Consider the following 27,227-nt stretch of genomic DNA (forward strand, 5'->3'; position numbering starts at 1 on the left):
AGCGGATGTTCGTCATTGGACTGATGAAGCTTGTAAGGCATTTCAGGATTTGAAAGACGCGTTTCTGCTGGAAACTTGCTTACGCCATCCTGATCCGTTACGCCCTTTCGTGGTGGAAGTGGACGCTTCTAGTGTGGCGGTAGGAGCGGTACTATCGCAGCACTCCAGTACGGGGAATCTTCTGCCATGTTCCTACTTTTCTAAAAAATTCACTCCTGCCGAGAGTAACTACAGTATAGGCGATAAGGAACTTCTCGCCATCAAGTTGGCTTTTGAAGCATGGAGACAATGGCTAGAGGGAGCTCAGCATCAGGTCACGGTTTATACCGATCATAAAAACTTGGAGTTTCTTTCGCAAGCCCAGCGCCTCAATCCCAGGCAAGCTAGGTGGTCTTTGTTCTTTAGCCGATTTGATTTTGTTCTAAAATACCGACCGGCTTCTAAGAACGTTCGGGCCGATGCCCTGTCTCGAAATACTATCCTCGAGGAAAAAGATGATTCCCCACAGTATATTATTGACCCGGCCAGGATCTCTCTGGCCAGCACCAGTGTATCCACGCAAGGGAGAGTGGTAGTGTCTCGACGAGACCGAAGGAAGGTCCTGGAGTGGGCTCACGACTCACTTACAGGAGGTCATGCCGGTCGAGAAAGAACATTAGCTCTCCTGAACCGGTTCTACTGGTGGCCTCGGGTGCGACAGGACGTACAAGAACATGTGGCATCCTGCCCAGTATGTGCCAGACAGAAGCCTCTTACGGGGCGGCCCTGGGGTCTTCTGCAACCTTTGCCAATTGCCACGGAACCCTGGACGCACATTGCCACAGACTTTGTGGTAGATCTACCTCCCTCTGAGGGTAAGACGGTAATTTGGGTAATTGTGGACCGTTTTTCTAAAATGGTACACTTGGTACCTCTGGACAAACTTCCTACAGCACCAGAATTGGCAAATCTTTTTATACAACACATCTTTCGAGTCCATGGTCTTCCACAAAGCATTGTCTCCGACCGAGGACCTCAGTTTACAGCTCGCTACTGGCGAGCTCTCTGTAAGAAATTTGGAGTCCAGTTGAATCTCTCTACGGCTTTTCACCCCCAAAGTAATGGACAAACAGAAAGAATGAATCGGTCCCTCAAGTTCTTTCTTTGCAGTTTCATTTCTGAGAAAAGAGATAATTGGGTTTCCTTACTACCTTGGGCTGAATTTGCATACAATAATCACGAACATTCAGTCACTGGCCAATCTCCATTTCAAACAGTCTTCGGTCGTCATCTCAGGCCTCCTATTCCACTTCCCGTGGAGGTTGCTTCACCGGCGGCGCAGACTGTAGCCACTCAACTTCATCATCTCTGGACTGCGCTTCAACCTCGACTTTCTTCAGCAGCGCGGAAAGCACAGTCAACAGCGAATCGTCATCGACGTCCTGCTCCAGCGTTACTGCCCGGTACTAAGGTATGGCTAAGTACCAAGAATCTGCATTTTCCTGGTCATTCACGCAAGTTGGCTCCCAAGTTCTGTGGTCCATTCCCGGTGGCAGAGCGTATAGGATTGGTGTCCTACAGACTCCGTCTCCCATCTTCGCTGCGCATTCATAATGTGTTTCATGTGTCCCTCCTGAAGCCAGTTGTGCACTCCCGTTTTCATCAACTCATTCCTGATGATCTCTCTGCTTCATCTCCTGAGGACCCGGTTTACCAAGTACACGAGGTACGTGATGTACGCTTTCACAATCGCCGGTGGGAGTATTTGCTGTCCTGGGAAGGCTGCGGCTCTGAGGAGGACTCTTGGGAACCTGCTCGAAACATTCTGGACAAATCTCTGCTGACCCAATTCCATCTGGACAATCCCGGGAAGGCCGGTCCTCTACGGAGGGGGCGTAAAGGAGGGGGTACTGTTACGATCCCGGTCACTAGCCTAGTGACCGGGCTCCTACCTTGCTCCGTGGCACCACGAACCGTCGGGTTTCTGGCATCCAGGGCCGCACAGCAGCAGCGTTTCCTCGTGGAAACGCCGGCATGGACTCCTCCCCTCGACGGGGGAACGCGCACGCGAAGGGCCGCGTTTTGAGGCGTCTGCACCCGGATGTGCAGACACGCCCCCTTTGACGTCAGACGCCGGGTGGGGGATTTAAACCGGGATCCTCGCGCTTCTAAACTTGCCTTGCAACGAGGTCTCTCTGTGGAGTTCTAGTTGCCGTCGGATCGTCTGGTTCCTGTTCCCTGCTTGCCTGGTTCCTGATATTGCCTGCCTGATTCTGGTTCGTCCTGCTTGCCTGGTTTCTGGATTCTACTCGTCTTGACACTGTACTCTGCCTGCTCGCCGCCTACCTTGACCTCAGCTCGTGACCCCTACTCTGCCTGCTTGCCGCCTGCCTTGACCTCAGCATGTGACCTCTACTCTGCCTGTTTTCCGCCTGCCCTGACTCCGGACCGTGTCTTCATTCCGCCTGTTCGCTGCCTGCCTAGACTCCGGTTCGTATTCCTGTCCGTGGATTCGTCAGCCTTCACCTAAGTCCCAGCGGCCCGGGTCCCTACGGGCTCCTCCTGGGGGGATCTCGGGCTTCCAGGGCGAAGACTCCTAAGTCCTAGCAACCCGGGTCTCCACAGATCCTCTGGAGGGATCACGGGTTTCCAGGTGAAGCTTCGTCTGCACCATCGAGTTCTGCCTCCCGTCCGTCCTTTGGCGACGGTCGGCCCAAGGATCCACTTCCGGATTGGACAGTCACAACAGTGTAGGCACCCACCATTCTGAGTGATCAGAAGCGGGTCCGTTCCCAAGGGAATGTGCCTGCGAATGGAGAGAACCTGAAGTATTTGACACCCCACTTGGCGAGGCCAGTGAGGTGCTATCAGGATCATGCATCCTTTGTCCTGACGTAACTACACGAGAGTCTTCGAGAGAAGTGGAGGGAATGCATATAGGAGACCGGTTGCCATGAGAGGGAGAATGCATCTCTTGGCTGTGAGTGTTGGCTGCGAGGGAGAGAGCAAAAGTTCTCTACCTTGCGGTTTTGAGGTGACGCAAAGAGATCTATGGGAGGATGACCCCAACGTTGGAATATTGCGTCCGCTATTGAGGGGTTGAGGGACCACTCGTGCGGATGGAAAGCACGACTTAGGTTGTCTGCCAACACATTGTACACTCCCAGCAAATAGGTGGCCCTGAAGTACATCGAGTGGGAGAGAGCCTCCGCCCATATCTGCACAGCTTCCTGACACAGTAGGAAGGAGCCCATCCCTCCCTGTTTGTTGATGTACCACATGGCCACCTGGTTGTCAGTCTGAATCAGGATGACCTGATTGGAAAGGCGATCCTGAAATACCCTGAGAGCATATCTGATTGCTCGAAGCTCCAGGAAATTGATTTGGTGTTTGGCTTCCTCTGGAGACCAAGTTCCTTGTGTTTGCAAATCGGCCACATGGGCTCCCCAGCCGAGGTTGGAAGCATCGGTGGTGAGAATTATTTGATGGTCTGGAGCCTGGAAGGGCAGGCTTTGGAGGAGATTGATCTGATTTTTCCACCAGGCTAGAGACTGATGAAGTGAGTTGGTGATGTGGACAGTGGTCGACAGAGGTTGGACGGATTGAGTCCATTGTGACCTTAGAGTCCATTGCATGACTCTCATGGCCAAGCGGGCCATTGGGGTAACCTATACTGAGGACACCATGTGTCCCAGTAGGATGAGGAAGTGGCGTGCAGTCGTGCATTGCTGAGACTGTAGCTGGTGTGCGAGGGAGATGAGAGTGAGAGCTTGCTGTCGAGGCAGAAATGCCTTTGCCTGCAAGGTGTCCAAGTCTGCCCCTATGAATGATAAAGTTTGAGACCGGACTAAGCAGGATTTTGCGTAGTTGACGAGAAATCCTAGCGAAATCTAGATAGGGGTAGACGTGAACACCTTGAGTCCTGAGGAAGGCTGCTACTACTACAAGGCACTTGGTGAAGACTCGTGGTGCAGATGCCAGGCCGAATGGGAGCACTCGGTATTGATAGTGCTTGGGGCCTACTAGAAATCTCAGGAACCTGCGATGAGATGGATTAATGCAATATGTGTGTACGCATCTTGGAGATCAAGAGAGCAGAGCCAGTCTCCTCTTTGCAGAAGAGGAAGGAGGGAACCCAAAGTTACCATCTTGAACTTTTCTCGTTGGAGGTACTTGTTGAGGGCAAGTAGATCCAGAATTGGACGAATGCCTCCCAATTTTTTGGGGATTAGAAAGTACTGGGAATAGAATCCTAGGCCTTGTTGAGAGTAAGGTACTGGTTCTATTGCTCTGGACTGGAGGAGGAGGGAGACCTCCTGCTCCAGGAGTAGTAAGTGGTCGGATGTTCTCCACGCTGGTAGAGGTGGGGAGTCCGGTGGAATGGAGAGAAAGTTCAGGCGATAACCTTGAGAGATTATGGTAAGGACCCACTGGTCTGAGGTGATTGTGTGCCACCTGTTGTTGAAATGGCACAATCGACCTCCCACTGGTATGTGAGATAGTGAAAACTGGCTGCTGCTCTCTATGCAGGAGTCAAAAACTGGAAGCAGGGCCCGGCTGAGGAGCTGCTTGCAGCTTTTGTTTACGAGGTTGATGAGACTGGGCCTTTTGGAAAGGTCTCATGGAATGAGTCCTAAACTGTGGTGGATAGGATTTCTTTGGATGGAAGAATTACTTTTTAGTATCCTTCCTGAAAGGCTGTTTGGAGGAATACTCAGAGGGCATCAGAGAGAGCTGGCGAAGGGTCCCATGATGGTCCTTGAGTTCCGCCACCGTCCGCTAAATCTGTTCCCCAAACAGATTGTCTCCTATGCAGGGCAGATCAGATAATATGTCTTGTACTTCAGGGCGCAAGTACGAAGACTTAAGCCAGGCCCATCTTCTTGCCGAAATAGCAGTTGCAGATACCCTGAAAGCGGTGTCAAAGATATCATAAGAAGATCTTATTTCATGCCTTCCTGCCTCAAAACCCTTGTGTACTAGCGTTAGAAGTTGTTCTTGGAATTTCTGAGGCAGAGACTCTGCAAAGTCCCGTATCTGTTTGAATAAGACTCTGTTGTACTGGGTCATATATAGCTGGTAGGAGGCGATCCGAGAGATAAGCATCGATCCCTGGAAGACATGCCGGCCAATGGCATCCAGGAATTTCTATTCCTTACCTGGGGGAAAGGAAGAGTGGGGGTTTTGATCTTTTTGCCCTTTTTTGAGCAGATTCTACCACCACAGATTGGTGATCCAGCTGAGGTTTCTGGAATCCTGGGGCTGACTGGACCAAATAAGTGGTATCAGCTTTTCTGTTGACTGGAGCAACAGAACCAGAGTGTTCCCAGTTCTTTTTGAGGAGATCCAAAAGAACCTGGTGAATAGGGATGGAGGTTATTTCCTTGGGAGCATCCAGGAATTGTAACAGCTCCAACATTTGATGCCTGTCATCTTGTTCAGTCTGCAATTGGAGCGGAACCAATTCAGACATTTCCTTCACAAAATTTATGAAGGATAGGTCCTCTGGAGGAGAACACTTCCTGCTTTCAGTAGGAGAAGGCGGCAATGGCAAATCATCGGTGTCTTGAGAAGAATCGTCGGTCCAGGTGTCATAGGGATCAGGACCTGACCCTCTAGGAGCCTGAGGACGGGACGATGGTATTCCTGAAGGTCCCGGTCTAGGTTCCAAAGGCATCAAGGGAAGTGCTGGGGGCACCGATGAAGGCATCGAGGGCATCGATGGATGGATCAGTGGTGCTGATGGGTGCATTGGCATCGATGGTTGAGGAATCGGAAGAAATCCCGATGGAGGAATGCGGAATGGTGTTTCCCCTCCCGATGACAGGGTAAGCAGGGAAGTCACCGGAGCCATCAGTGACCCAGGATCCATCGGTGCAAAAGCGGCTATAAGCGCTTCCATCTTCGAGAGCAGCGGTGCCGGTGCTGCCTAAATCGGATCGGTGGCTGGTTCCACAATCGGCACCTGTTTCGGTGGCAGAGGAACTTGAAGTCTGTGCATTGCCTTATCGAGGGCCTCCTGAACCATCCGGTCCAGTTCTTCACGGAGGCCTGGAGCAAGCAGCCCCGGCTCCAGAAGGGAAGGAGGAGGCAGAGGCATAGCTGGAGGGACCACCGTTAGAGGCGGAGTCACGGCTCCCGATACCCGTCCGGGTGAGGGTTGCCTCGGTGACCCGGTCGCAGAAAGGGTCGGTGCCTTTTCTGGACGGGGTTTCCTCGATGGCGGCTCGGATGATGGCGAGGTCGAAGATTTTCTTTCCTCGATAGTCCGAGACTTGCGGTGTTGATGCCGATGTTTCTCTCTATGAACCCCTCGGTCCTGAGGGGGAGTAGAGGAAGTTGAAGGCTGAGAAGTCGTCGATGCCGGACGGTCACCGGCCGGTGGCCGATACTGGCGCGAAGTGGACGGTGCCGGTTCAGATGACGTCGATGCAATAGACGGCGTCGGAGTTTGAGAACGGAAGAGAAGTTCCATTTTTTCCATTCTGGCCTTGTGACCTTTTGGTGTCATTAAGGCACATTTGGTGCAAGTCAGGACATCATGCTCGCACCCGAGACACATTACACAGACTTTATGCAGGTCTGTAATGGACATGGTATGAGGACAGTCCGGGCACCGACGGAACCCCGACGCCATGGGCTTTGAAAAATTTAGCCGCAGTACGGTCGACTGCCAGTAGGCCGCGAGGACCAAACTCGATGGGAATCGATTGAAACCGGGTAAAAAATGTACCGGAGTACCGCGGAGTCAAAAATTCGAAGGAGGGACCCCTGTGGGGTTTGAAACTTTAGTAATTCCATGGGAAAAATTCCTGTCAGGAATCTCTATGGAGCTTCTTAACCCCCGTGGCTACTGCTGCGCGGAAAAAAGAAGACTGAAGAGGGACCCCTGCTGGCTGAAGGTTTAGTGCCATGCTGGGCATGCCCAATAGGGGCCAAAAGTTCTAGAAACTTTGACAAAAGTGTTCCGTGATTGGACTCCATTCTGTGATGTCACCCATATGTGAGGACTACCATCCTGCTTGTCCTGTGAGAAATATATATACACACTATAAATATATGTGCATTATGAGTGCAATTTTCAAATACTGTAGATATGTTCTTAAAAGATAACTACATCTTACTAGGCATCAAATAACTATTACTTTTCAAAATGTATTATCTCTTTTCTCTTTACAGTATTTAAGGAGATCACGTAATGCACTGAGGGGGACAAATGTGAGGTCCCCTCTCATGTCCTGGTCCGTGCATCCAGCCCCATCCACACCTGTCAATTAATAATTTTTACAACTCCAGCAGATCCTTTATTGTGAGTAACATTTTTGGGACTAAATATTGGCTTAAATGGCGTCTCAGATGGCAAAAAAGGATTGGGAGAAGAACAAAGCCAGCCTTGCCGACTCACAGCCAGACGATTATGCGGGGCCTCCGGACACAGTGCATGCGGTGGCGGTAGCAGACATAAAAATGGCCGTAGTAGAAGCTCTTGCACGAGTTTAAAAAAATCTCAGCACAATTAATAGAGCTGTCAGGAAACCTGGCAGGCTATGAAGCGAGATTCGGCGAGGTTCATAGCCTGCCAGACACCCAGTCACCCGAGATGGCCTCCCTGCTGCCCAAACAGAGATTGCCCAACTGAAAGCTTCATTAGTGAAACAGGAGGCACGCATCGACGATTTGGAGAACTGCTCCCGCCGATTAAACCTGCGCTTTGTCAGTCTGCCTGAATCCCTGGAGGAGGGAGACCTCTCCAGCTTCTTGGAAACGTGGCTATCGCAAGAGCTGGGCCTTTCCCAGGCGCAAGGCCCTCTCCGTGTGGAATGGGCGCGCAGGTTGGGGCCTAACAGATCGACTTCTGACAAGTCTCAGGTGGTCATCACGAAAATCCTCAACTTTGAGCACAAAGCAGAAATGCTGCACATTCTGCGTTCCGGGAAAGCTCTGGTACATAATAATAAAAAGATCCTGGTCTTTCAAGACTACTCCGCTTCGCTGGTGGTGCAGCAACAGGTCCTCGCTCCTTCCTGTAGCAAGCTGTTCACGCTGGGGATTCGTGCTGTAATGGTATGCCCTGCTAAGGTGCGGGTACAAGCCCCCGGAGGAGTGCGATGGTTTACAGATGCAGAAGACCTTCAGCGTTTTGTGGCTGAGCAGGAGAAAACTGGATCGAACAGTCGGGGAGAATCGGGAGATTAACTTTAGCTGTGACAGTTATTTCTTCTTTCGCTACCATTATTTGGCTAGTCTAACTGGTATCTGTAAGAGGCTGAGGAATACCTGGGTTCTCGAGTTTTAGGTCAGGACAAGTGGCCTATTTTGTGGGCCACGGCCACGCTTGGATTATTCTGAGACCTATGGGCCATCCTGAACTGGGCTCTGAATGTGGGTCCCTGGGCCTTCTTTTGGTTGGATGTTCTATTTTAATTTTTATTGCATGTTTTCTACTGTTGGCCGTCGATTGTTGCAGCCGGGGCGGGCCTGTTTGCCCCCATGTTCCTTTATAGATTGACTCAGAGACTTATTGTTTCATCATTTTTATAAAACGGGCCAAGATTGATGCTTCATCCTTCTCCCTGGTTTCAGGGGGAAGAGGCTTTTTTTTTTTTTTTCAATTTATACTTTATTCAATTTCTTAATACATTTACAATGAGAAAGAAATAACAGGTAAAGTTTTTGGAAAAAACAAACCAAACTTTTACAAACTAGAATAAAAAGAAATTACTTTTATGTTTTACCAATTTTTAAGTCCACAATCTGGGAAGCCATCAAATAAAGAAGAAAAAAAAAATTCTTTAGGAAGATTCAAACAATTTGAATACTTAGAGCCATTTTTCCATTTAAACCAGTTACATTATCCAATAAAGCTGATATACTTCCCTCATCCACCCTTATCCAAAAGAAAAACTTCTAAATGTGCAGGATCAAGAAAGACAAACATTTTTTTGGTATACAATAATACATTTGCAAGGGAATTTGAGAAAGAAGGTGGCTCCCAAGGAAACCACCCTCTGTCTCATTATAAGAAATTGTTTCCTTCTTGACTGCGTAGCCCTTGAGACATCCGGAAAAGCCTGGACTATTTGACCACAAAATTTGAAGCCTCTATTTTTAAAGTATTTCTACATTACCATATTTTTCTCTTGCTCCAAACCAAAAGCCACAATCAATTTGGCTCTTGTTTGGATATCGTCTACTGACACCTCCAAAAATGATGTTAAATTTGGACTTTCTGCAGATAGTAAATCTATTCCCCCTTCAGGTACTTCCCCCACTCTTTTCATATTAGAAATATAATATATCTTAGAAATCAGCAAATCATTCGATAAACCTAAAATTTCTTTTACATATTTCTTAAACAGTTCCTGTGCTGATAATAGCCTTGTAAAAGGAAAATTCAAGAACCGTAGATTTTTACTTCTTAAGCTATTTTCCAAGCCTTCAATTTGCTTATACATTATCAAAGTATCTTTAATAAAGGTGGCTCCACTTGTCTGCAAAGATGTAATTTGTGCTGCCGAGGCTATCCCTGCTTGTTCCATGTGTTCAATACGCTTTTCATAGTCCTTCAGAGTTTCCTTAGTCTGGGCAAAGAAATTTGTGGATTGGGCCATAGATAGAGATAAATTCCTCTCCATCTTGGTAACAGCTTTCCATACATCAAGGAGAGTAATATTGTCAGGTTCCGGTACTGGGGGTATTAACAAATCAGTTGCACTCACAGCTGTATTATCTCCACCTTCCACAGTAATAATAGGAACCTAAACAGATGGATCATTCTTACTTTCCTTGGTAGATCTTAAATCAATCAGACTTGGGGTAGTTATAACATCACTAACCCCTTCACTGACTGGTAATATATTGGATAACTGGTCTGGGGAGGAACTAGCTGTCGCACCCGACGAAAAGGAGATATCCGAAATGATTTCCCTCGAAGTCTGACTCACCCTTCTCGCTAGATGAAAATCCATAGGACCCTTTACCTCCTTTGCTACTGGTGTAGAAACCGCTAACTTCATTTTTCTTTTTTTCCCCATCCATTCAGATTTAAAATGGATGATCCTGGAGCAATTCTCCCCAAGGGGTGCGCCCCTTTGGCGCACGGCTTTGGCTGCGCGCCGCTACGGCTTGGTTTAAGTAGTCGCAGCCGTCTCTCCCAGATGACGTCGGGGGGGAGGGCGGAAGGCAGCTCGCTATCTCCCAGGCTCAGTCCCTTGCGCCCCTCTCCTCTCGGGCAGCTCTTTCGCAGCAAGGCTTCCATTGACCTGACGCTGCGGCTTGGTTTAAGTAGTCGCAGCCGTCTCTCCCAGATGACGTCGGGGGGGAGGGCGGAAGTCAGCTCGCTATCTCCCAGGCTCAGTCCCTTGCGCCCCTCTCCTCTCGGGCAGCTCTTTCGCAGCAAGGCTTCCCAGGGGGAAGAGGCTTTTGTTCATGTCCTTTGATCCTTCCAGTGTGGAGACTGATCTGTCCATATTGTAGGGATGGGGCTGGGGCTCAAGACAGAGCCCAGCATGTCAAGTGGTGATCTCCAATACCCCTTGGGGTATTTTGATGGGAGATGAGGAGGTGGGGACGGGGGGGGTGGGTATGCTCACTATTTTTATGTTAGACTAACTGCGTCGATCTTTGTTCTTGGTCAGCATCCCTATTTTTGTCTGTTTGCTTATTGGATAGGGAGACCCCTGAAGTTTTATGCAATTTGTATTCCAGATATAGTATTTTTACAAGAAACACATCTCACTGATCTGGAATATAAAAAATTATGTCAAAGCTAGTTGGGAGCAGTGTACTTTGCCTCGGCAATTACTAAAATCAGCGGGAGTCGCTATATTGATTCATAAAAATCTGTCCTTTACGGTCCAGAAAGAAATGAAGGCCCCCTTGGGCCGTTATATAGTGTTAATTGCAGACCTCGATAATGTTCCTGACGTTTTATGCACTTTGTATGCCCCCAACACCTATGATTCAACCTTTTTTAGGAACCTTTATAGTATCTTATTGCCTTATGCAACGCACACCCTCCTGGGGGGAGGGGGGGGGGATTTCAATGCGGTCAAGGACCCAGCTTTAGATGTTTCCCAGTCCATTTCTTTGGAGTGGAGGCCAAGTAAGGGGATTTTATTTTTTGAGCAATCCCTTCATTTGGTCGACGCTTGGAGGACCCTGCACCCCACTGACAGGGACTTCACTCACATATCTAGGGCCCACTCCTCTCATTCCCAGCTAGACTACTTGTTGGTCAGTGCGCATGCCTTTTCTAAAATTGCTGATACGTGCATAGAGGATATTATTATTTCTGATCATGCGCCGGTTTGGCTTGAGTTTGCGGAGTTCATCCCCTCTTGATTGAGTCCCCTTTGGTGTTATCCATACTTTTTGGCTGAAAATTCCCAATTTCAGGATTATTTGCATACCAAATGGTCTGATTATGCGTTTTTTTAATAGCGACCACGCGGATAATCCTGTCTTGTTTTGATACACTGCTAAGGCAGTATATTACGTGGGGATATTATTTCCTATTTTGCCCATCGATGGAAGATGATAGATAAACGCTTACTGGCTCTTAGCGCGCAATTGCAACGGGCAAAAAAGATATTGCAGGCTGTCCATACTAAGTATATGTCAATTCAAACTGCCCTTAATTCACCAAAGGACACAAAAAAGCCTGGTTTACTATCAGTTTAAACTTTTCCAGTTTAGCAACAAATCCGTGAAATTATTGGAAAATTTGTTAAATCAGTGCAGGGACCTAGGCGTGTCACTGCCTTGAAAGTATCTTCAGGCCACATGGTTAATCACACCCCTACCATTGTTTCTTCCTTTTGGAGATATTAATCAGAGTTGTATGCTTCGGAGGGAAGGCAGAATGAAGGGTATGCAAGTTTTCGTTCACTCATTGCTTTATCTCAGTTAACCTCTGCTCAGTGCACTTACTTGAATGGACCTATTACAGCAGATGAGGTTATCAGAGCCATCTGTCGCACGCAACGTTCAAAGGCATCCGGCCTGGAAGGGTTCACTGCTGAATTTTACAAAACCCTGGTATATTCCCTAGGCTCTCCTTTAGTGCTGGCGTTTAACGAGCTGGTCCATCGGGGCGAATATCCCACACACACTAACTCTGCCTACATAACTCTCATACCTAAGCCAGGCAAGGATCCCCTCTCCCCGGTCTCCTACCAGCCAATCTCCTTGTTAAATTTTGTCCAAAGATTGCTGGCAAAAATACTGGCAGACCGTTTGGCCAATATTTTGCCTGTTTTGATTGCTCCAGGTCAAGTGGGATTTGTGCATCAGCATTATGCTTTAACTAATATTAAGTTTGTACTTAATGCAATGGCTCTTGTGGCAGAGTGGAAGAACCCTACCTGGTAGTTAGCGTCAACGCTGAGAAAGCATTTGATAGAGTGGAATGGAGCTACCTATTTCAGTATCTGCCAGATATGGGGTTTGAGGGGTTGTTTTCTAAAGTGATCATTCTGCTATATACGGGGTCGATGGCATCTATTATTGTTAATGGTTCACGGTCTGACCCTTTCTTGATTAACAGAGGGACCAGACAGGGCTGCCCCCTTTCTCCGCTGCTTTTCATCCTAACCCTCGAACCCCTCCTTCTCTCCATCCAATCCATTAGCGCAATCAGGGGGGATCAAATTCCAAGAGACCATATTTAAATATGCCACATTTGCAGATGACATTTTGGTCTTCTTGACGGAGTCCACTCGCTTCCTGCTAAAGCTGTTCCACGATTTTGGGACCTTTTCAGGCCTTCGGTTAAATTGGGATAAGTCGGACGCCTTAGCCTTCCCTGAGACACTTAAAAAGGATTGGGGAGCAGTGGGCTGCTGATTCTATTCGCTACTTGGGGGTTTATTTATCCACTAATTTAACCCAGCTTTATCACCTCAATATTCCCCCAGTGTTACAACATACACTGAGTAAATTGCAGGAATGGCGGGATCTGCCGCTGCCCCTGTGGGGGGACACATTAACCTTTTTTAAACTATTCTCCTCCCAAAATGGCTTTATGTTATTCAGAGTCTGACACTGCAGCTTAAGAATCGGGATTTAGCAACCCTGGATAAGGCTTTATGTTCCTTTAATTGGCAGGGGAAAAAGGCCCACATACCCTTAAACTGGCTGAAAGAGAGATGGGGCAAGGAGGATTGGGGGTTCCTGATTTAGCCACATATAATCTGGCTGAGAACTTGCAGATTATTAGGGAATGGACAGTGAGTCATTCTTCATATGTGAATCTTTCTACTGAGAAGGCCTTAGTGGCCCCTCTGGATCTGCGTTATGTTCTGCAGGCGCCCACTAATTTATTTATTTATTTTAAAACTTTTCTATACCGTCGTTAAGTTAGATAACCGTCACAACGGTTTACAGCAAGGCACGATAATAAAAATGTGAGTGGTATAGATTACAAATTCATCATGTGCCATCATAGTGCGGTAACAATTCATTTCAATAAACTATGTGTGTAAATTAAGCTTGTCTGTTGGGAACATATTAATGGCCTCCCAGCCTCATTACAACACCATGTCTTACTGGAACCAATCCGGCTTACGTGGATCCGCTTAATTAAAAAATTGGGCATTCCCCGTATGTGTGCCTATCTATTGCCCATAAGGGATAACACTGCATTTACACCTGGTTTGCACGCCCGGGTCTTTGGACGCTGGGCTGATAAAGGTCTTACGCAATTGGGCACATGTTAAATGGGGAAGGCATGACCCTCGCATTCCAGAATCAGAGAGAATTATATGGTATAAATAGCTCTCATGTGTTTTCGTACTTACAGGTACAGCATTATATTAAATCCATACCCCCAGAGGCACGTCTTCCAACGGTTTTTCATGCGTTGGATAACCTCCTCCTCTTTGACAAACCAGATCAGTTATCCTTGTCGGTCTATTATAAAGGGCTTAGGAATTTGGTGAGAATGGATACCTGCTCTAATCTGAAGGAGAGATGGAATAAGGATCGCCAATTTGCCCTTGCTCCTTCTACCTTCCAGATTTGTTTTCGGCGTATTTCCGCTGCTTCCACAAATATGTATTACTGGGAAATGTAGTTTAAATTCCTCTGCAGAGCATATATTTCCCCCAAACTATCCACTTCAGCGTTATGTGTCAAATGTTTCATTTATTTTGGGAGTGCCCCCCGATTAAATGCTTCTGGGGTCGTACATCTCAATACTTTGCAGACCTTTTGGATATGTCCATCCCGTCTCTCTGGAGGAACTTCCATTCGACTGCATTTCCCCTTTAACTATTCGGGGCCAAGGTCCTCGTCTGTTTGTCCGGAAGGCCAGCCTAGTAGGAAAACGCCTCATTCTCCTTCTCTGGAAAGGATCACACGTACCAACTTTCTGGATGTGGAGAAATTACCTATATTCTATGATGCAGATGGACAATATGGCATCTAAGACCTCCCTGCTTCATCGGTGGAAATTCTTGCTGGTATGGAACTGCTATCTCCAATTGTTGCTGCATCATTCCCGGAGTCTTATTTTGAATGCCTAACAAGAGCCTTTTATTTTTATTTTGTATATTGTTACACAGTTCCTTTTGGTGGACATGGTTTTTCTGGAAATGGGTGAGCAGGGAAGTGGATGGGCTAAGGGGAAAGTATGAATTGTATGTTTCATTATACTGTAAAACTGTTCTTTGTATTGATATTACCTGTGGGGTCACAGAGCCCCAGCCCCGCAGGAGGTGTTATTTGGAAAATAAAAAATTGTTGAAACTACAATATTTAAACCTCTTCTACCAGCACTACCAAAGCTAGCATGCTATCTCGCTCCTACTCCCTTAAAATCAATGGCAACTTCACAACAGGGAAAGTTCAAAATGAACTAGAACAGCGATTCTCAACCGGTGTGTCGTGGCTCCCGGTGTCCCCCTGCCCCAGTTCTGCTTCCCTTCTTCCCAGGGGTGGATTGGCCTATCAGGGAATAGATCATCCTCTGGTGGGCCGATGCAGTTAGCAGAGGAGTAATGCTACATGCTGCCGCCAAAGGCCAGGCCGATGGCGGCTGAAGAGTGGAGAGACTCTGCGTGACGCCGGAGGCTGAAGAGGGGAGAGATCCTGCGTGCCGCCGCCGGAGGCCAGGCTGGCAGCAGCTAAAGAGCAGAGAGTCGCTGCGTGCCACTGCTGGAGGCAGCTGAAGAGAAGAGGCCAGGCTTATTGAGCCAAACAATAAGAAGAGGCTCCATGTGAGAGAGGAAACTTGCTTGTGTGTGAATGGCAGCTTGTGTGTATGTGTGTGTGATAGAATGGGTGCCTGGGTGCGTGAGTGGCAGCTTTGTGTGTGAGTGGTAGAATGGGAGCAAGAGCATTTGTGTGTTATTGAGAGCTTGTATGCAAGTGCGAGAGCATGTGTGTGATTGAGAGAAAGACTGGTCGGAGGTGATGTTTTTGTGAGAGAGAGACTGCTCAGGGAGGTGATGTGTTTCTGTGTGAGAGACAGAGAGACTGGTCAAGGAGGTGACTGCTGTGTGTCTGTGAGGAAGAGAGACTGGTCAGGGAGGTGACTGGTGTGTGTGTATGTGAAAAAGAGACTGGTTAGGGAGGTGACTGGTATGTGTGAGACACAGACTGTTTGTGAGTGACTGGTTGTGGGCCCTAAGGAAGTGGACTGTGAGGACAGAGCTTCAGCAGCCCTTGCTGCTTCAGGTGTGTGCTATTGGCCTGCAAGGGAAAGGAGTAGGAGAGTTGCTGGAGAGGGTAAGTAAAGGTGGCTTTTTAAGTTTATTATTCTTGATTGACTGTCATTTTAATTATTGGGTATTATGTGATGTCTGCTATTTTGAAATATCTTATTGATATTTGGACAATTTTTAATAATTTTTATAAGTTTTTAATTGTTGGATGTTATTCTGTTCATCAGCTGTTTTGTAACATTTATTAGTATGGTTTTACAATTATTTCTGTGTGGGGATCTATAGCAGCTTGGCTTGTTTTGTTTTCCTAATAGGAGGTGTATTAGTGTTTAGGGCCTGGTTTAATATTTGTAGTGTTGCCTTTTCATAGATAGGGTTGTTACTGTTTGAGTGTGTTCCATAATACAACTGTAACTTTGTGCGGATTAGTTTGTGTGCATTACTGCAGATCCTGGGACTATGTAAGGTGCTATATTTCTCTTTCCATTTCTCCAGGTTTGCACTGCATGCAAAGTGGCTTTTTTGGTTTTCCATTCCAGTTTGTCTCCATATTTATAATTTGTGGTAAAGGTCAGTTCTGTGTGTGTGACCAAGGTGAGGTATTTTACTAGCATGTAGGCATTTATATCAATCTTATTTGTTGTGTTTTCTCAACAGGACATGCATTAGTGGTAAATGACTGTCTTTTCATAAGGAGGGGTATTGTGCCTGCCAGTAAAGAGAGTTTGTATTGCTTTTACTGCAATGTCATCAGATTCAGAATATCTTTTTTGTATGGTGAGTTGTACAGGTAATGCCTTAGTTCTGCTCTGCACCTATTGTTGGGGGTCGAGGGGGTTCCTGAGGATGCAGAATGTATGTTGACATTTAGCCCCATGACGGTCACATGTTCAGTGTGTCACACATGAGAGAACCATCTGTCAATTGTGTCCCAGCCAAAAAAAGGTTGAGAACCACTGAACTAGAAAATCAATACATTGTGGAGGGGCAATCAGCAAAAAAATGCTAAATTATCTTTACAACGTTAATGAACACTGACAAGCCAACAGAAAAATAAGCAAATTAAATAATGTGTTGGATTGTGTAGGTATAAATCTGTTAAATAAATATAAATACATATACATACCATTGCATTTTTCTCTTCAGTGCTATCATACATTTCTTCTAAATCACGGACACCCTGTAGATAAAAAGCAAAACAAATTATTCACATATTTTTAGTTTCTTAATATCAGTGTATTTACTCTTTCCTTAGAGGTGAATTTTAAAAGCCCTACACATGCATTAATTAGGGAATGCACGAAAAAGTCAGGCTCGTGTGCGCCAAGCACATTTTAAAAGCCATCGAGATACGCGCATATCTGCTGCAGCGCACACAATTTTCAAAAAGGGGCGAGGCATGGGCATTTTGGGGTGTGAACTTAAGATTTGCGTGTAAATACTGACAGGACCCGGTGCGTACTGAGACCCCCTGCCCTGTAATTTTACTTCTGCTACAGATGATGTGTAAGTTAAAAAAGAAAGAAAGAAAAGTAGGCAAATCTGCAGGGTTTTAAGGGTCGAGGCTAACTGCGGGAGTGAAGGCTATTAAACTAGTGGGGTTTGAAGTCCATTACCTGCTATTAAGTTCACTTAGAGAATAGCCACTGCCATTAGCAATGGTTACATGGAATAGACTTACTTTTTGGGTACTTGCCAGGTTCTTATGGCCTAGATTGGCCACTGTTGGAAACAGGATGCTGGGCTTGATGGACCCTTGGTCTGACCCAGTATGGCATTTTCTTATGTTCTTATGTTCTTATGTCCCTCTTAACTGGGCAAATTGGGGATGAAGTGGTAAAACTGGGAATAGCGTCAGTGCACGCCCCTTTTAATATCTCCAATTTATGTGGTAGAAGTAGCATTTGCACACACATGTGCGCACACACATGTGCACACCCACTTAAAATTTTGCACAGATGTGCATGCAGCCTGGCTATTTTATAACATGCAAGCATCTACCTTATAAGGGCTCTGACCGACGGCCCGCAAATGCGCAGTAGAGAGCAGCTCTACCTCGCATGCGCGGGCGAGTACGTCGGTCAGAGCCGAGCGTGCCCGAAAAAAAAAATGGCGCTGGGGCCGCAGGAGCGACGGGGGTGAGAAGCAGGAGCGGCGGCGGCGAGCAGCACGAGTGGGAGGAGCAGTAGCGGCGCCACGCGCGCGGGAGGGACCCCCCCCCCCCCTCCGGAGATCTTCCGTCTGCCGGTTGTGGATGATCTGAAAGGAGAGGGGATTGAGAGAGGGGGAGTGACTGAGGAGAGAGAGGAGAGAGTGAGGGGAGGAGAGAGAGTGAGGGGGGGAGGGGGAGGAAGGGGAGAGGGAGGAGGGGGGAGGGGGACTAGAGGGAGGAGGGAGAGTGAGGGGGAGGGAGTGAGAAGGAAATGGACCGAAAAAAAATGTTTTAAATGTAGCCCGTTGTTACGGGCTTAACGGCTAGTATGTTATAAAATGTCCATGTCCCAGGGCGCAGGCCAGTGTATGTGAGCAAATGTGCGCCTGCATACCGGTTTGAAAGTTACCATTCCTGTGGCTTATTAAAATAGTATTTGAACCTAAGAATTTATACTGAATTTATACTATACTGTGGCGAGGCCAGTCACGACATTGCCCAATGCCGGTTAAAGCCATTAAACTTCTGGGTCTAGGACTCATCAGGGGACAGTTCCTAGATCTCACTTCTCCAGTTTACAATGATCGAATTGTACACAAAGGCATGAGCTCAATGCTTTATGGACACTGTTTGATAAAGGCTCATTTCTCAGGATCTAATACTACCATACATTGCTCATTTTTTTGCCTACTTTCTTTTCACATTGGAACTGGAGGGTGTATTCATTTGTGATTTTGTGAGCTACCGTGATGAACTTTCTTCTCTTCATGCCACTTTGTGAACCTGCATCAGAATTAGGCATGTGTTATCTAGAGTTATTGGATTCAATTTGTTCATAATTGGCAGGAAATCAATGACAGATAAGGCTATGCTTATTATGCTATATGTGGAACGCAGCATTCATTATATTCATTGTGGGCATGTCTGCTTTAAAATTAGATCCCGCTGCCTTATACGTCAATATTATAAAAAGCTGAGCAGTCTTCGGCAAAAGATGTTAGATCTTTTTTTGGAGAATTTGTCGATACCCCAATTGCTAGAACATCAAAATAATCAATTGAATGTTCCTATATCTAAACTAGAGTTAGACATTGTATTAGATGCCTGAAGACAGGGAAGGCACCAAGTTTGGTGGTCCTAGTGCAGAGTTTTATAAAACACTGCATAGTAACTGTTACGTTTGCAGCCTGCGGAGCCCCACGGTCGGCCTCACTCACCCACTGCCGCACTGCGACAGAAGCAGGCCCAGGTTACCTCGCAATGGCGGGGAGCCACTGCCAACTCAGTGTTCCTTCTCCGACCCCGAGCCGCCAGCCTGATGCCACAAGCTCCGCGGGCCCGTGCCGCCAGGCCAACGCTGCTGACCTTTCCTTCTCCATGGTTGGGATGCCGCCAACTTCCACCTGCGCTGGGCATCCTCCTAGGTGCGCGCGCGCACCTCTCTCTGCTATTTAAAGGGCACATGGCGGGAAAATGCCACCTGCCCTCCCTGATGACATTACCATCTAGGGACTATATAAGGCTGGACCCTGCTTCCAGCCTTTGCTTTGGCAATAGTTCTACTCACTCCTGCAAAGTGGATTGCCGTCCTGAGTTCCTGAGTTCTTCCTTCATTCTTCGGACTGATCTTGGCTTTGACTTGAACTGGAACTTGACCAGGAGCTACATCGCCTGCCACAACCCTTGCCTGGAACTTGACCACGAGATACACCGTCTGCCTCGATCTTTGCCTGGATCCCACCCTCATGCTTCATTGCCTGCTCCTGGACTTGGCTGAACCCCAGCATCTCCTCTTCCTCCTGGACTTCCATCTCCACATAAATCCAGCCAGCCCCGGCACCTAAGGGCTCAACCTAAGGAGAACATGGGCTGGTAGTGGTGAAGCTCCCACGGGGTGTCTGCTCTCCATCTGCCTCGCCTACCGACGGTGGGGACCTGTGGGGCTTTTCCTCACAGGCAGCGTCAGCTCCCCCTCAGTCCAAGGGTCCACCAGCATAACAGATTGCCAAGGCCATGGACCTGATGGAGGCCTCCGCCCTGCAGGCCATTCCAGTCTTGGCCCAGACTCGTCAGGAGCAGCAAAGGGTTCAGGAAGCTCTAGTGGCCTCTATGGAGCACCTCAGTGCTCGCCTAGACTCCATAGTTCCAGCAGGCACACCAACTCTACCCACGCGCTCTGTCATACCACATCCAGCTCCTCCCCACTATTCCAGGGAACTGCAACTCTGTCGGGAGATCCTCAACCAGTGCAACATGCACTTCTGTCTCCTGACTGCGTTGTTTCCGGATGACGTCACCAAGACAACGTACATCCTTTCCTTGATGGATGGCAAGGATAGCTTGGGCCTCTCCTTTGTGGGAGCATTCCCATCCCATTCTTCAGCACATTTCTTGTTTTTTGAACATTTTCAAGACCACGTTTGATGACCCAGGTCGCCGAATTCCTTCATATTCGCCAGAGCGGCCGTTCCTTGTCTATCGAGTTCCGGACCCTGGCCACAGAACTCCACTGGGGAAAGGATTCCCTTCAGTCCATTTTCCTGGATGGGTTGTCTTCCAGAATCAGATGAACTTGTGGCTCGAGAACGCCCAGGCTCCTTAGACTCCCTTATAGAAATGGCCGGCAGGATTAACCAGCCATTTCAGGAACAGCCTCGTGAATTACAAAACTCTTGAAAGCATACGGATGCTACCAATCAGCCTTGGTGTCTCGCCTCCTCTCCAGGTTTCCCTCCTGCTTCTGGAACCCTGATGCAGGAACCTATGCAATTGGGCCATGGCCAGCTGACCCTGGAAGAGCACCTTCGGCATCACCATTCCAGACTTGGTCTATACTGTAGCAAGGCCAGTCATGTCATTGCCCAATGCCCGGTTAAAGCTGTGAAACTTCTGGGTCTAGGACTCATCAGGGGACCATTCCTAGATCTCACTTCTCCAGTTCCCCCATTGACTCTCCCAGTCACACATTATGGGGGCACCCAGGAATTCAACACTCTGGCCCTAATAGATTCCGGGGCAGATGGAAATATCCTCATGTTGGCCCTAGTGGAACATCTTCAAATTCCCACAGAGTCTGCCCAGTTCCTCTGATTCTCTCCTCCAACCATGGAGATCCCCTGCCGGGAAGAGTTACCCAAATCACTGCTCCCTTGAAACTTTGCACCAGTTCTCCTCATGTGGGACACCTGGCATTCCATGCTCTTGACAAGTCTATCCACCCAGTGGATTCTTAGCTACCCTGGCTCCAGCAGCATTCCCCACAGTTTGATTGAACTTCGCTACAATTGTCTCGCTGGGGTCCTGATTGCCAGATAACCTGTCTGGAGAAGGTAGAAACTCTACCTTGTCTCACCACCACCGAGGTACCATTGAGACTCCCTCAGCAGTATTCGCAATTCGCTGATGTGTTCTCTAAGAAGAAAGCTGACATCTTACCTCCTCACCACAAGTTTGATTGGGCCATCGAGCAGCTGCCTGTGTTGTGTCCGTCGGTTCCCGACACCCTCTCTCCGCCCTCCTTACCTCTTTGGCGCCTCCCTCTTCGTCTGCGGGAAGATTGGCTGCCGCGGCGTTCTTCTGCCGAAGTCCTCTGGCGTCCCCGGACCGGCTAGACGCTGCAAACAGCCATGTTTCCTGGAGGCATAGGGGTGTGCGCGCGGCCCCGACTGAAGTACCGGCGATGGCGCGAACCTCGGGGGCGTCCCCCAAAGATGACGTCACCCGCGACAGATATATAAGGTCTTAGAATTTGCTAACACATTGAATTTGCAAGGGTTACTCTACCTAAGCTACTCTGCCTCCTCGGACATACTAAGGGTACCCACTCCTCGGGGGCCTTGCTCTCTCCTTTGTTTTTCAGGTGACAGTCTGGAACCGGTACTCGCTCCTTAAGGGCCCTCGTTCCCAGACTTACTCGGTATTCTCTTCTGCCTGGAAGTCATCACTGCCAACTACATCAGTGAGTTACCATCGCTCTCTCAGAGCTTTCCCTGGAACCAGGTACTCGCTCCTCAAGGGCCTATACATTCCCGCTCCTGGGCTTCTATGAGACATTGTGTGAGTATTACCATCTAGTTCAGTACATGAACTCTGCAGACCCTGCCTACTCACTATATTTCAGTTTCTCTACAGCTCAGCCTCCAGGGATCGCTGTTCCAGTATCTGAAGGACTACAGCCCAGCCGGGCTTGCCAGCTCACTACTGCCACCTCTGGTGGTTCAGTATACTGTCTAATAAAGAACTAGTGTGTGTCTGTCTCCATACTCTGAGCCTGACCAGTGGTCCCTCTCGGGATCTTCCCCCGAGGATGTGGTCATCTGCCACCGGTACAAGGATCCACTCACTACTCTCCTAAATAACAACAGATTGCTAACTCCCAAGCAGACTGTTAACTCCGAACAGAACAGCCTGGTACCAAACCTCCTTGGGATAGGGTTTACCCCTTGTCCCTACCCGAGACAAAGGCCAAGTCTGAGTATATAAAGGAAAATCTTGACAAAGGTTTTATCCGCTGCTCCAAGTCTGCTGCAGGCGCCAGGATTTTCTTTGTAGCAAAGAAGGATGGGGGTCGCTGCTCATGCATTGATTATCGGGGTCTGAATGCCATTACCCGGAAGGACTGTTACCCTTTGCCCCTGATCTCAGAGTTATTCGACCATCTACAAGGGGCCAAGAACTTTTCCAAACTGGACCTCCTGAGAGCGTATAATTTAATCCAAATTAGACAAGGAGACGAATGAAAGACAGCTTTCAACACCAGGAATGGCCATTATGAATATTTAGTCATGCTGTCTGGATTGTGCATCATACCAGCTGCCTTCCAAAATATGATGAACAAGATTTTCAGAGATCTCCTCTATGAATGTGTAGTCTTATACCTAGATGACATCTTGGTTTTCTCAAAGGACCTAAATACTCATCACCAAGATGTCTCTCGAGTTCGCCAATGTCTTCGGGATAACTGGCTTTATGCTAAACTCGAGAAATGCCTAGTCAAGAAAGAAAGCCTCCATTTCTTAGCATATATAGTCTCCACATGAGGGTTTCACATGGACCCCGAGAAGCTTAAGTGTATACAAGACTGGCCACAGCCTAGTGGTCTACGGGTCTTACAGAGATTCCTCGGCTTCGTCAATTACTATCGCTGCATCATTAACAACTACTCTAAGCTGGTAGCTCCCCTTACGGCCTTGACTCGCAAAGGGGCCAACGCCAAACTGTGGCCACCTGAGACTGTGATGGCCTTCCAAGAATGAAAGGCAGGTTTCCTCCGGGAACCCTGTCTCCGGCATCCAGATCCTCAGCGTCCTTTCATTGTGGAGGTAGACACCTCTTCCGAAGGAGTAGGGGCCATCTTGAGCCAATGCTCATCCTCGGGAACCCTGCATCCTTGCTCTTTTTTCTTGAAGAAATTTTCATCAGCTGAGTGTGATTATGGAATTGGCGAAAAGGAGTTACTGGCTATTAAGCTCATGTTGGAAGAATGGCGTCAGTGGTTAGAAGGGTTTCAGCATCGTATCACCATCTATACCGATCATAAAAACCTTGAGCACCTCCACCAGGCCCAGCATCTGAAACCACAACAGGCCCATTGGCCACTTTTCTTCACTTGCATCGATTTCAAATTCAGATACAGGCCCGCAGCCAAAAACATCCGAGCAGACACTCTCGCGCTCCTTTCAGAACGAGGATTCTGTAGAGCCACTCTGGCACATCATAGACCCTGCATGGGTTCTCCTCGCAGCCATCATGACTGTCCCTCCAGGGAAAACTGTCGTTTCACATAATCTCCATAACAAAGCGTTAAGCTGGTCCCACAATTCCCGCGTCGCAGGCCACCCTGGACGAGCCCAGACCCTTCCATTGCTCCAGCAATTCTACTGGTGGCCCAACATGCAGAAGGATGTTCGGGCTTATGTGGACTCTTGACCCATCTGTGTGCAGCAAAAACCAATAGTGGGACGACCTTGGGGGCTGTTATAGCCATTGCCAGGCCCCAAGGAACCTTGGACTCACATCTCCACCAACTTCGTCATGGATTTACCCCTCTCAAATGGCAACACGGTCATCTCGGTGGTAGCTGACCATTTCTCTAAGATCATAAGGTCATATACACTTGTGCACTACCTCTGTTTCTAGATCAATGTACTGCTAAACCAGAGGAACTCGGCAAATTATACTGCCAAACAAATATTGTATATGTAATTTTATTTAACAATGATTTCAAACATACATATTATATAAGTTCCACTATGTGCTATAGGAAATACCCACATTAAAAACCTCACATCTCACCTCCACACATACCAATCATACTTTACATACCCCACACCACAAACACTCATTAAAAAAACATCATGTAAACTAACAATCCTTCTACCTCCACATATACTGTAAACATGTACCAAAATATTACATACAAGTATACCAATTTAGTTACAATGTATTATAACAGGTATAGAATACCTACAATTTTTCAACAAACAAAGGTATGGCATTAACAACATTGCTGAAGTTAAGAACTTTTACATGCTGTGAATTTTCAGAATTGGACTTGTCGTATTGATATTAGAAATATTTGAATGACTATATATATTTTTGAAACGCTGTTGATTTTTTGACTCTTTATAAGTTGAATTTACAAAGCCGGAAGAACACCGGACCATCAAGGAGCCCCGTGAAGAAGGAATCCCGCTTTCCGAAACACAGACCGTGTCAGGCGTTTTGGCAGAAAATGGAACATCAACTTTTCAGGCTGACAATTCTGCATAAGTTAAGTTAAGATACCATTAACTATAACATCGTGGATGAAAATTGTGGATAATTTCTATTACGTGGTAAAAGACGTTAATATTCTTCACACGAACTTTGATGTTGCATCACTTAAAAAATTCAAAAAATGACAGATGATTAAATATTGTGGCACCAATTGGATGTGCATAGCACACTGAATAATGTGTATTTACCTAACACATTTTGCCCAGATATGATGGTCATTGGCAATTTTGCGTTTATATTTTGTGTTGATTATTAATTATGGTATGTTAGTTCCTCTTTTGAAGATAGCTATTACATTATCCATCTAAATGGCTTTTGAATATGGACCTCTATATTACTGGTCTTACCCAACAATATCCAAATTTATTTCATTCAAGTTCTCTCACTCAGCTATCACAACGGATGGAAGTCATAAGACAGACCAGAGTTGGGATATAAACTAAGTCCGGAACAATTATCAGATGTAATTCTTTCTAAGTTGTTCTCAAAATGGAATGGAGACATGGGGTAAAATTTATAATTAGAGCTAATGGGTCAGCTTTTCAAAAGATTGCCCCTTGTACTTATGGATGCTAAACTACAAGAAATGCATTTACATTCTCTATAGGAGTTATTACATTGGATAAAATTTTCAAACTGGGACTTGTAGAAACTAATCTATATCTGAAATGTAAAATGTTAAAAGGTTCACTAACTCATAATGTTATGCTCTGTGTTAAATTATATGATTTTTGAGATGAAGCTCTCTAAGCTATTAAAAAAGTCATATCTCTTAAACCACAGTTTTTACAGGAGACATTTTTGGAAGTATGAACTGGGCAATGATGTTATCGAAAGGGTTTTCTAAATTTGCTTAAATTGCTATTTTGTTGGCAAAAATATGTATCCTAAAAGTTTGTAATCAAGACAATTCTCCATTATTAAAAATGTGATTTGCTCATATGTTAGATTGAAATTTATTTGAAAAACTAGACTCCAAGCTTCAATAAAAACAATTAAATAAGGAATATATGATGGCCTGGGAAGCTTTTGAAAAAGGCTCCATCACATTATAAAGAAGGTCTATTGTAAGTGTGACAGGATTCTCCTGGGGGAATTCTGTTGACGAAAACTTAAAATTCTGCAAAATTCTGCAAACTTTATATTGGTCAAAATAACACAATCTTTAAGTAATTACATTTTAAATTAATATAGAAAAAAAGTTAAAGATGCAGAATTTCCCTAGAAATTCACTGTAAGAGTGTCCCTTCCACTTGCTCTCCATACTCCTCTAACCACTTTGCCCTCTCAGGCCCCAATTGCTCCAACTGCCAGTATCTCTCCCCTCCACCTCTAGGCTCAACCCCTTCCACTCTATCGCCACTCCCAGAGTTTGACCCCGTTCTCAGTACTGTCCCTCACACAGGCTCCCTCTGTCCCTCCCTCTCTCACACACATGCTCCCTCTCTCTATTGCACATTCACACCCTCATACAGGCTCCCTCCCTCTCTCTCGCACACACATCACCTCATACAGGGTCCCTCTCTCTTACATACACACCCACACAAACTTCCTCTATCTCTCTCACGCATACACCCTCATATAGGCTCTCTCTCACACATACACAATCCCTTCACACGTTAGCAGCCTCACATACACACGATCCCTTTTTCCACACACACCATCTCCCAATCTCTCACACACGTACACATTCCTTCACAATCTCCTCATATAGGCTCCCTCTCTGAAACCCACACTAAAGCATCCCCCCAGCCCCTCTATTACCTCCCATGCTCTCTCTCACCCTCCTGCTCTGTCACCCTCCCCTCCCATAGGCTCCCTCTCTGAAACTTACAAGCATCCCCCCAACTCCCCCTACCAATCAAGCTATCTCTCACCCTCCCCCACACCCCCCTCTCCTCTCTCACACATACATTCTCTCTCACCGGCATCCCCTTCCCCTCATATAGGCTCCCTCTCTCTGAAACCCACACTCAAGCATTCTCCCAGCCCACCATCTCTTACCTCCCATGCTCTCTCTCATACCCTCCTGCTCTCTCTCACCTTCCCCACCCCCCCCCCTCACCAACCATGCTCTCTGTCACCCTCCCCTCTCTCACACACCCTCTCTCACTGGCATGCCGTGAGATGCATCCATTCGCAGTGAAGATGAAGGCCCGGGCGCGCCATTCGCTGCACACGGGGGTCTCCCTTTTTCGCCACGAAAGGCACACCGGGCCTTCATCTTCGCCGCAAACGGAGCGCGTCCCGTGTGTCGCAGGACGCGTTCCGTTCGCGGCATGCCAGGGTCTCCTCTGCTATTTTTTGCCGTGCTGAGATACCCCCACTCTCACGATGTCCACTGTCCGTGCGCTTCCTGTTTTGGAGGGAGGAAGTCAGCAAGACGACGGTAAAAATCTGCAGGAAGGGCGACGAGGGGGAAAATCTGTGGGAAGGGGAATTCTGCATTCCGCAGTAGCACAGAATTCTCCCAGGAGTAATTATGCCTTATGTGTTTGATAAAGATATGCACTCACCAGCTGCTAGCTATAAGAAAAGAGCAAAGAAAACACAAAGGAACTGTCTGTGGTTTCACTGTAGCAGCTTGTACCTCTTCAGAACCAGGAGTTACAGGGTTAAATCTGTAGAGAGAAATCTCCCTCCCTCCTTATTCT

General features: G+C 47.2%; 1 protein-coding gene across 1 annotated transcript in view; it reads right to left on the reverse strand.

Annotated features, from left to right (window-relative positions):
• CCDC7 (coiled-coil domain containing 7) overlaps positions 1-27,227 on the reverse strand; it is an 820,938-nt gene that overhangs the window by 747,541 nt on the left and 46,170 nt on the right. The window contains exon 3 of the mRNA XM_029587039.1: positions 16,771-16,824. Coding sequence (XP_029442899.1) covers positions 16,771-16,824 — 54 coding nt within the window. The remainder of the gene's footprint in view (positions 1-16,770; positions 16,825-27,227) is intronic.

The sequence above is a fragment of the Rhinatrema bivittatum genome, chromosome 2, assembly GCF_901001135.1.
Source record: "Rhinatrema bivittatum chromosome 2, aRhiBiv1.1, whole genome shotgun sequence".
In the NCBI taxonomy this organism is placed as follows: domain Eukaryota; kingdom Metazoa; phylum Chordata; class Amphibia; order Gymnophiona; family Rhinatrematidae; genus Rhinatrema; species Rhinatrema bivittatum.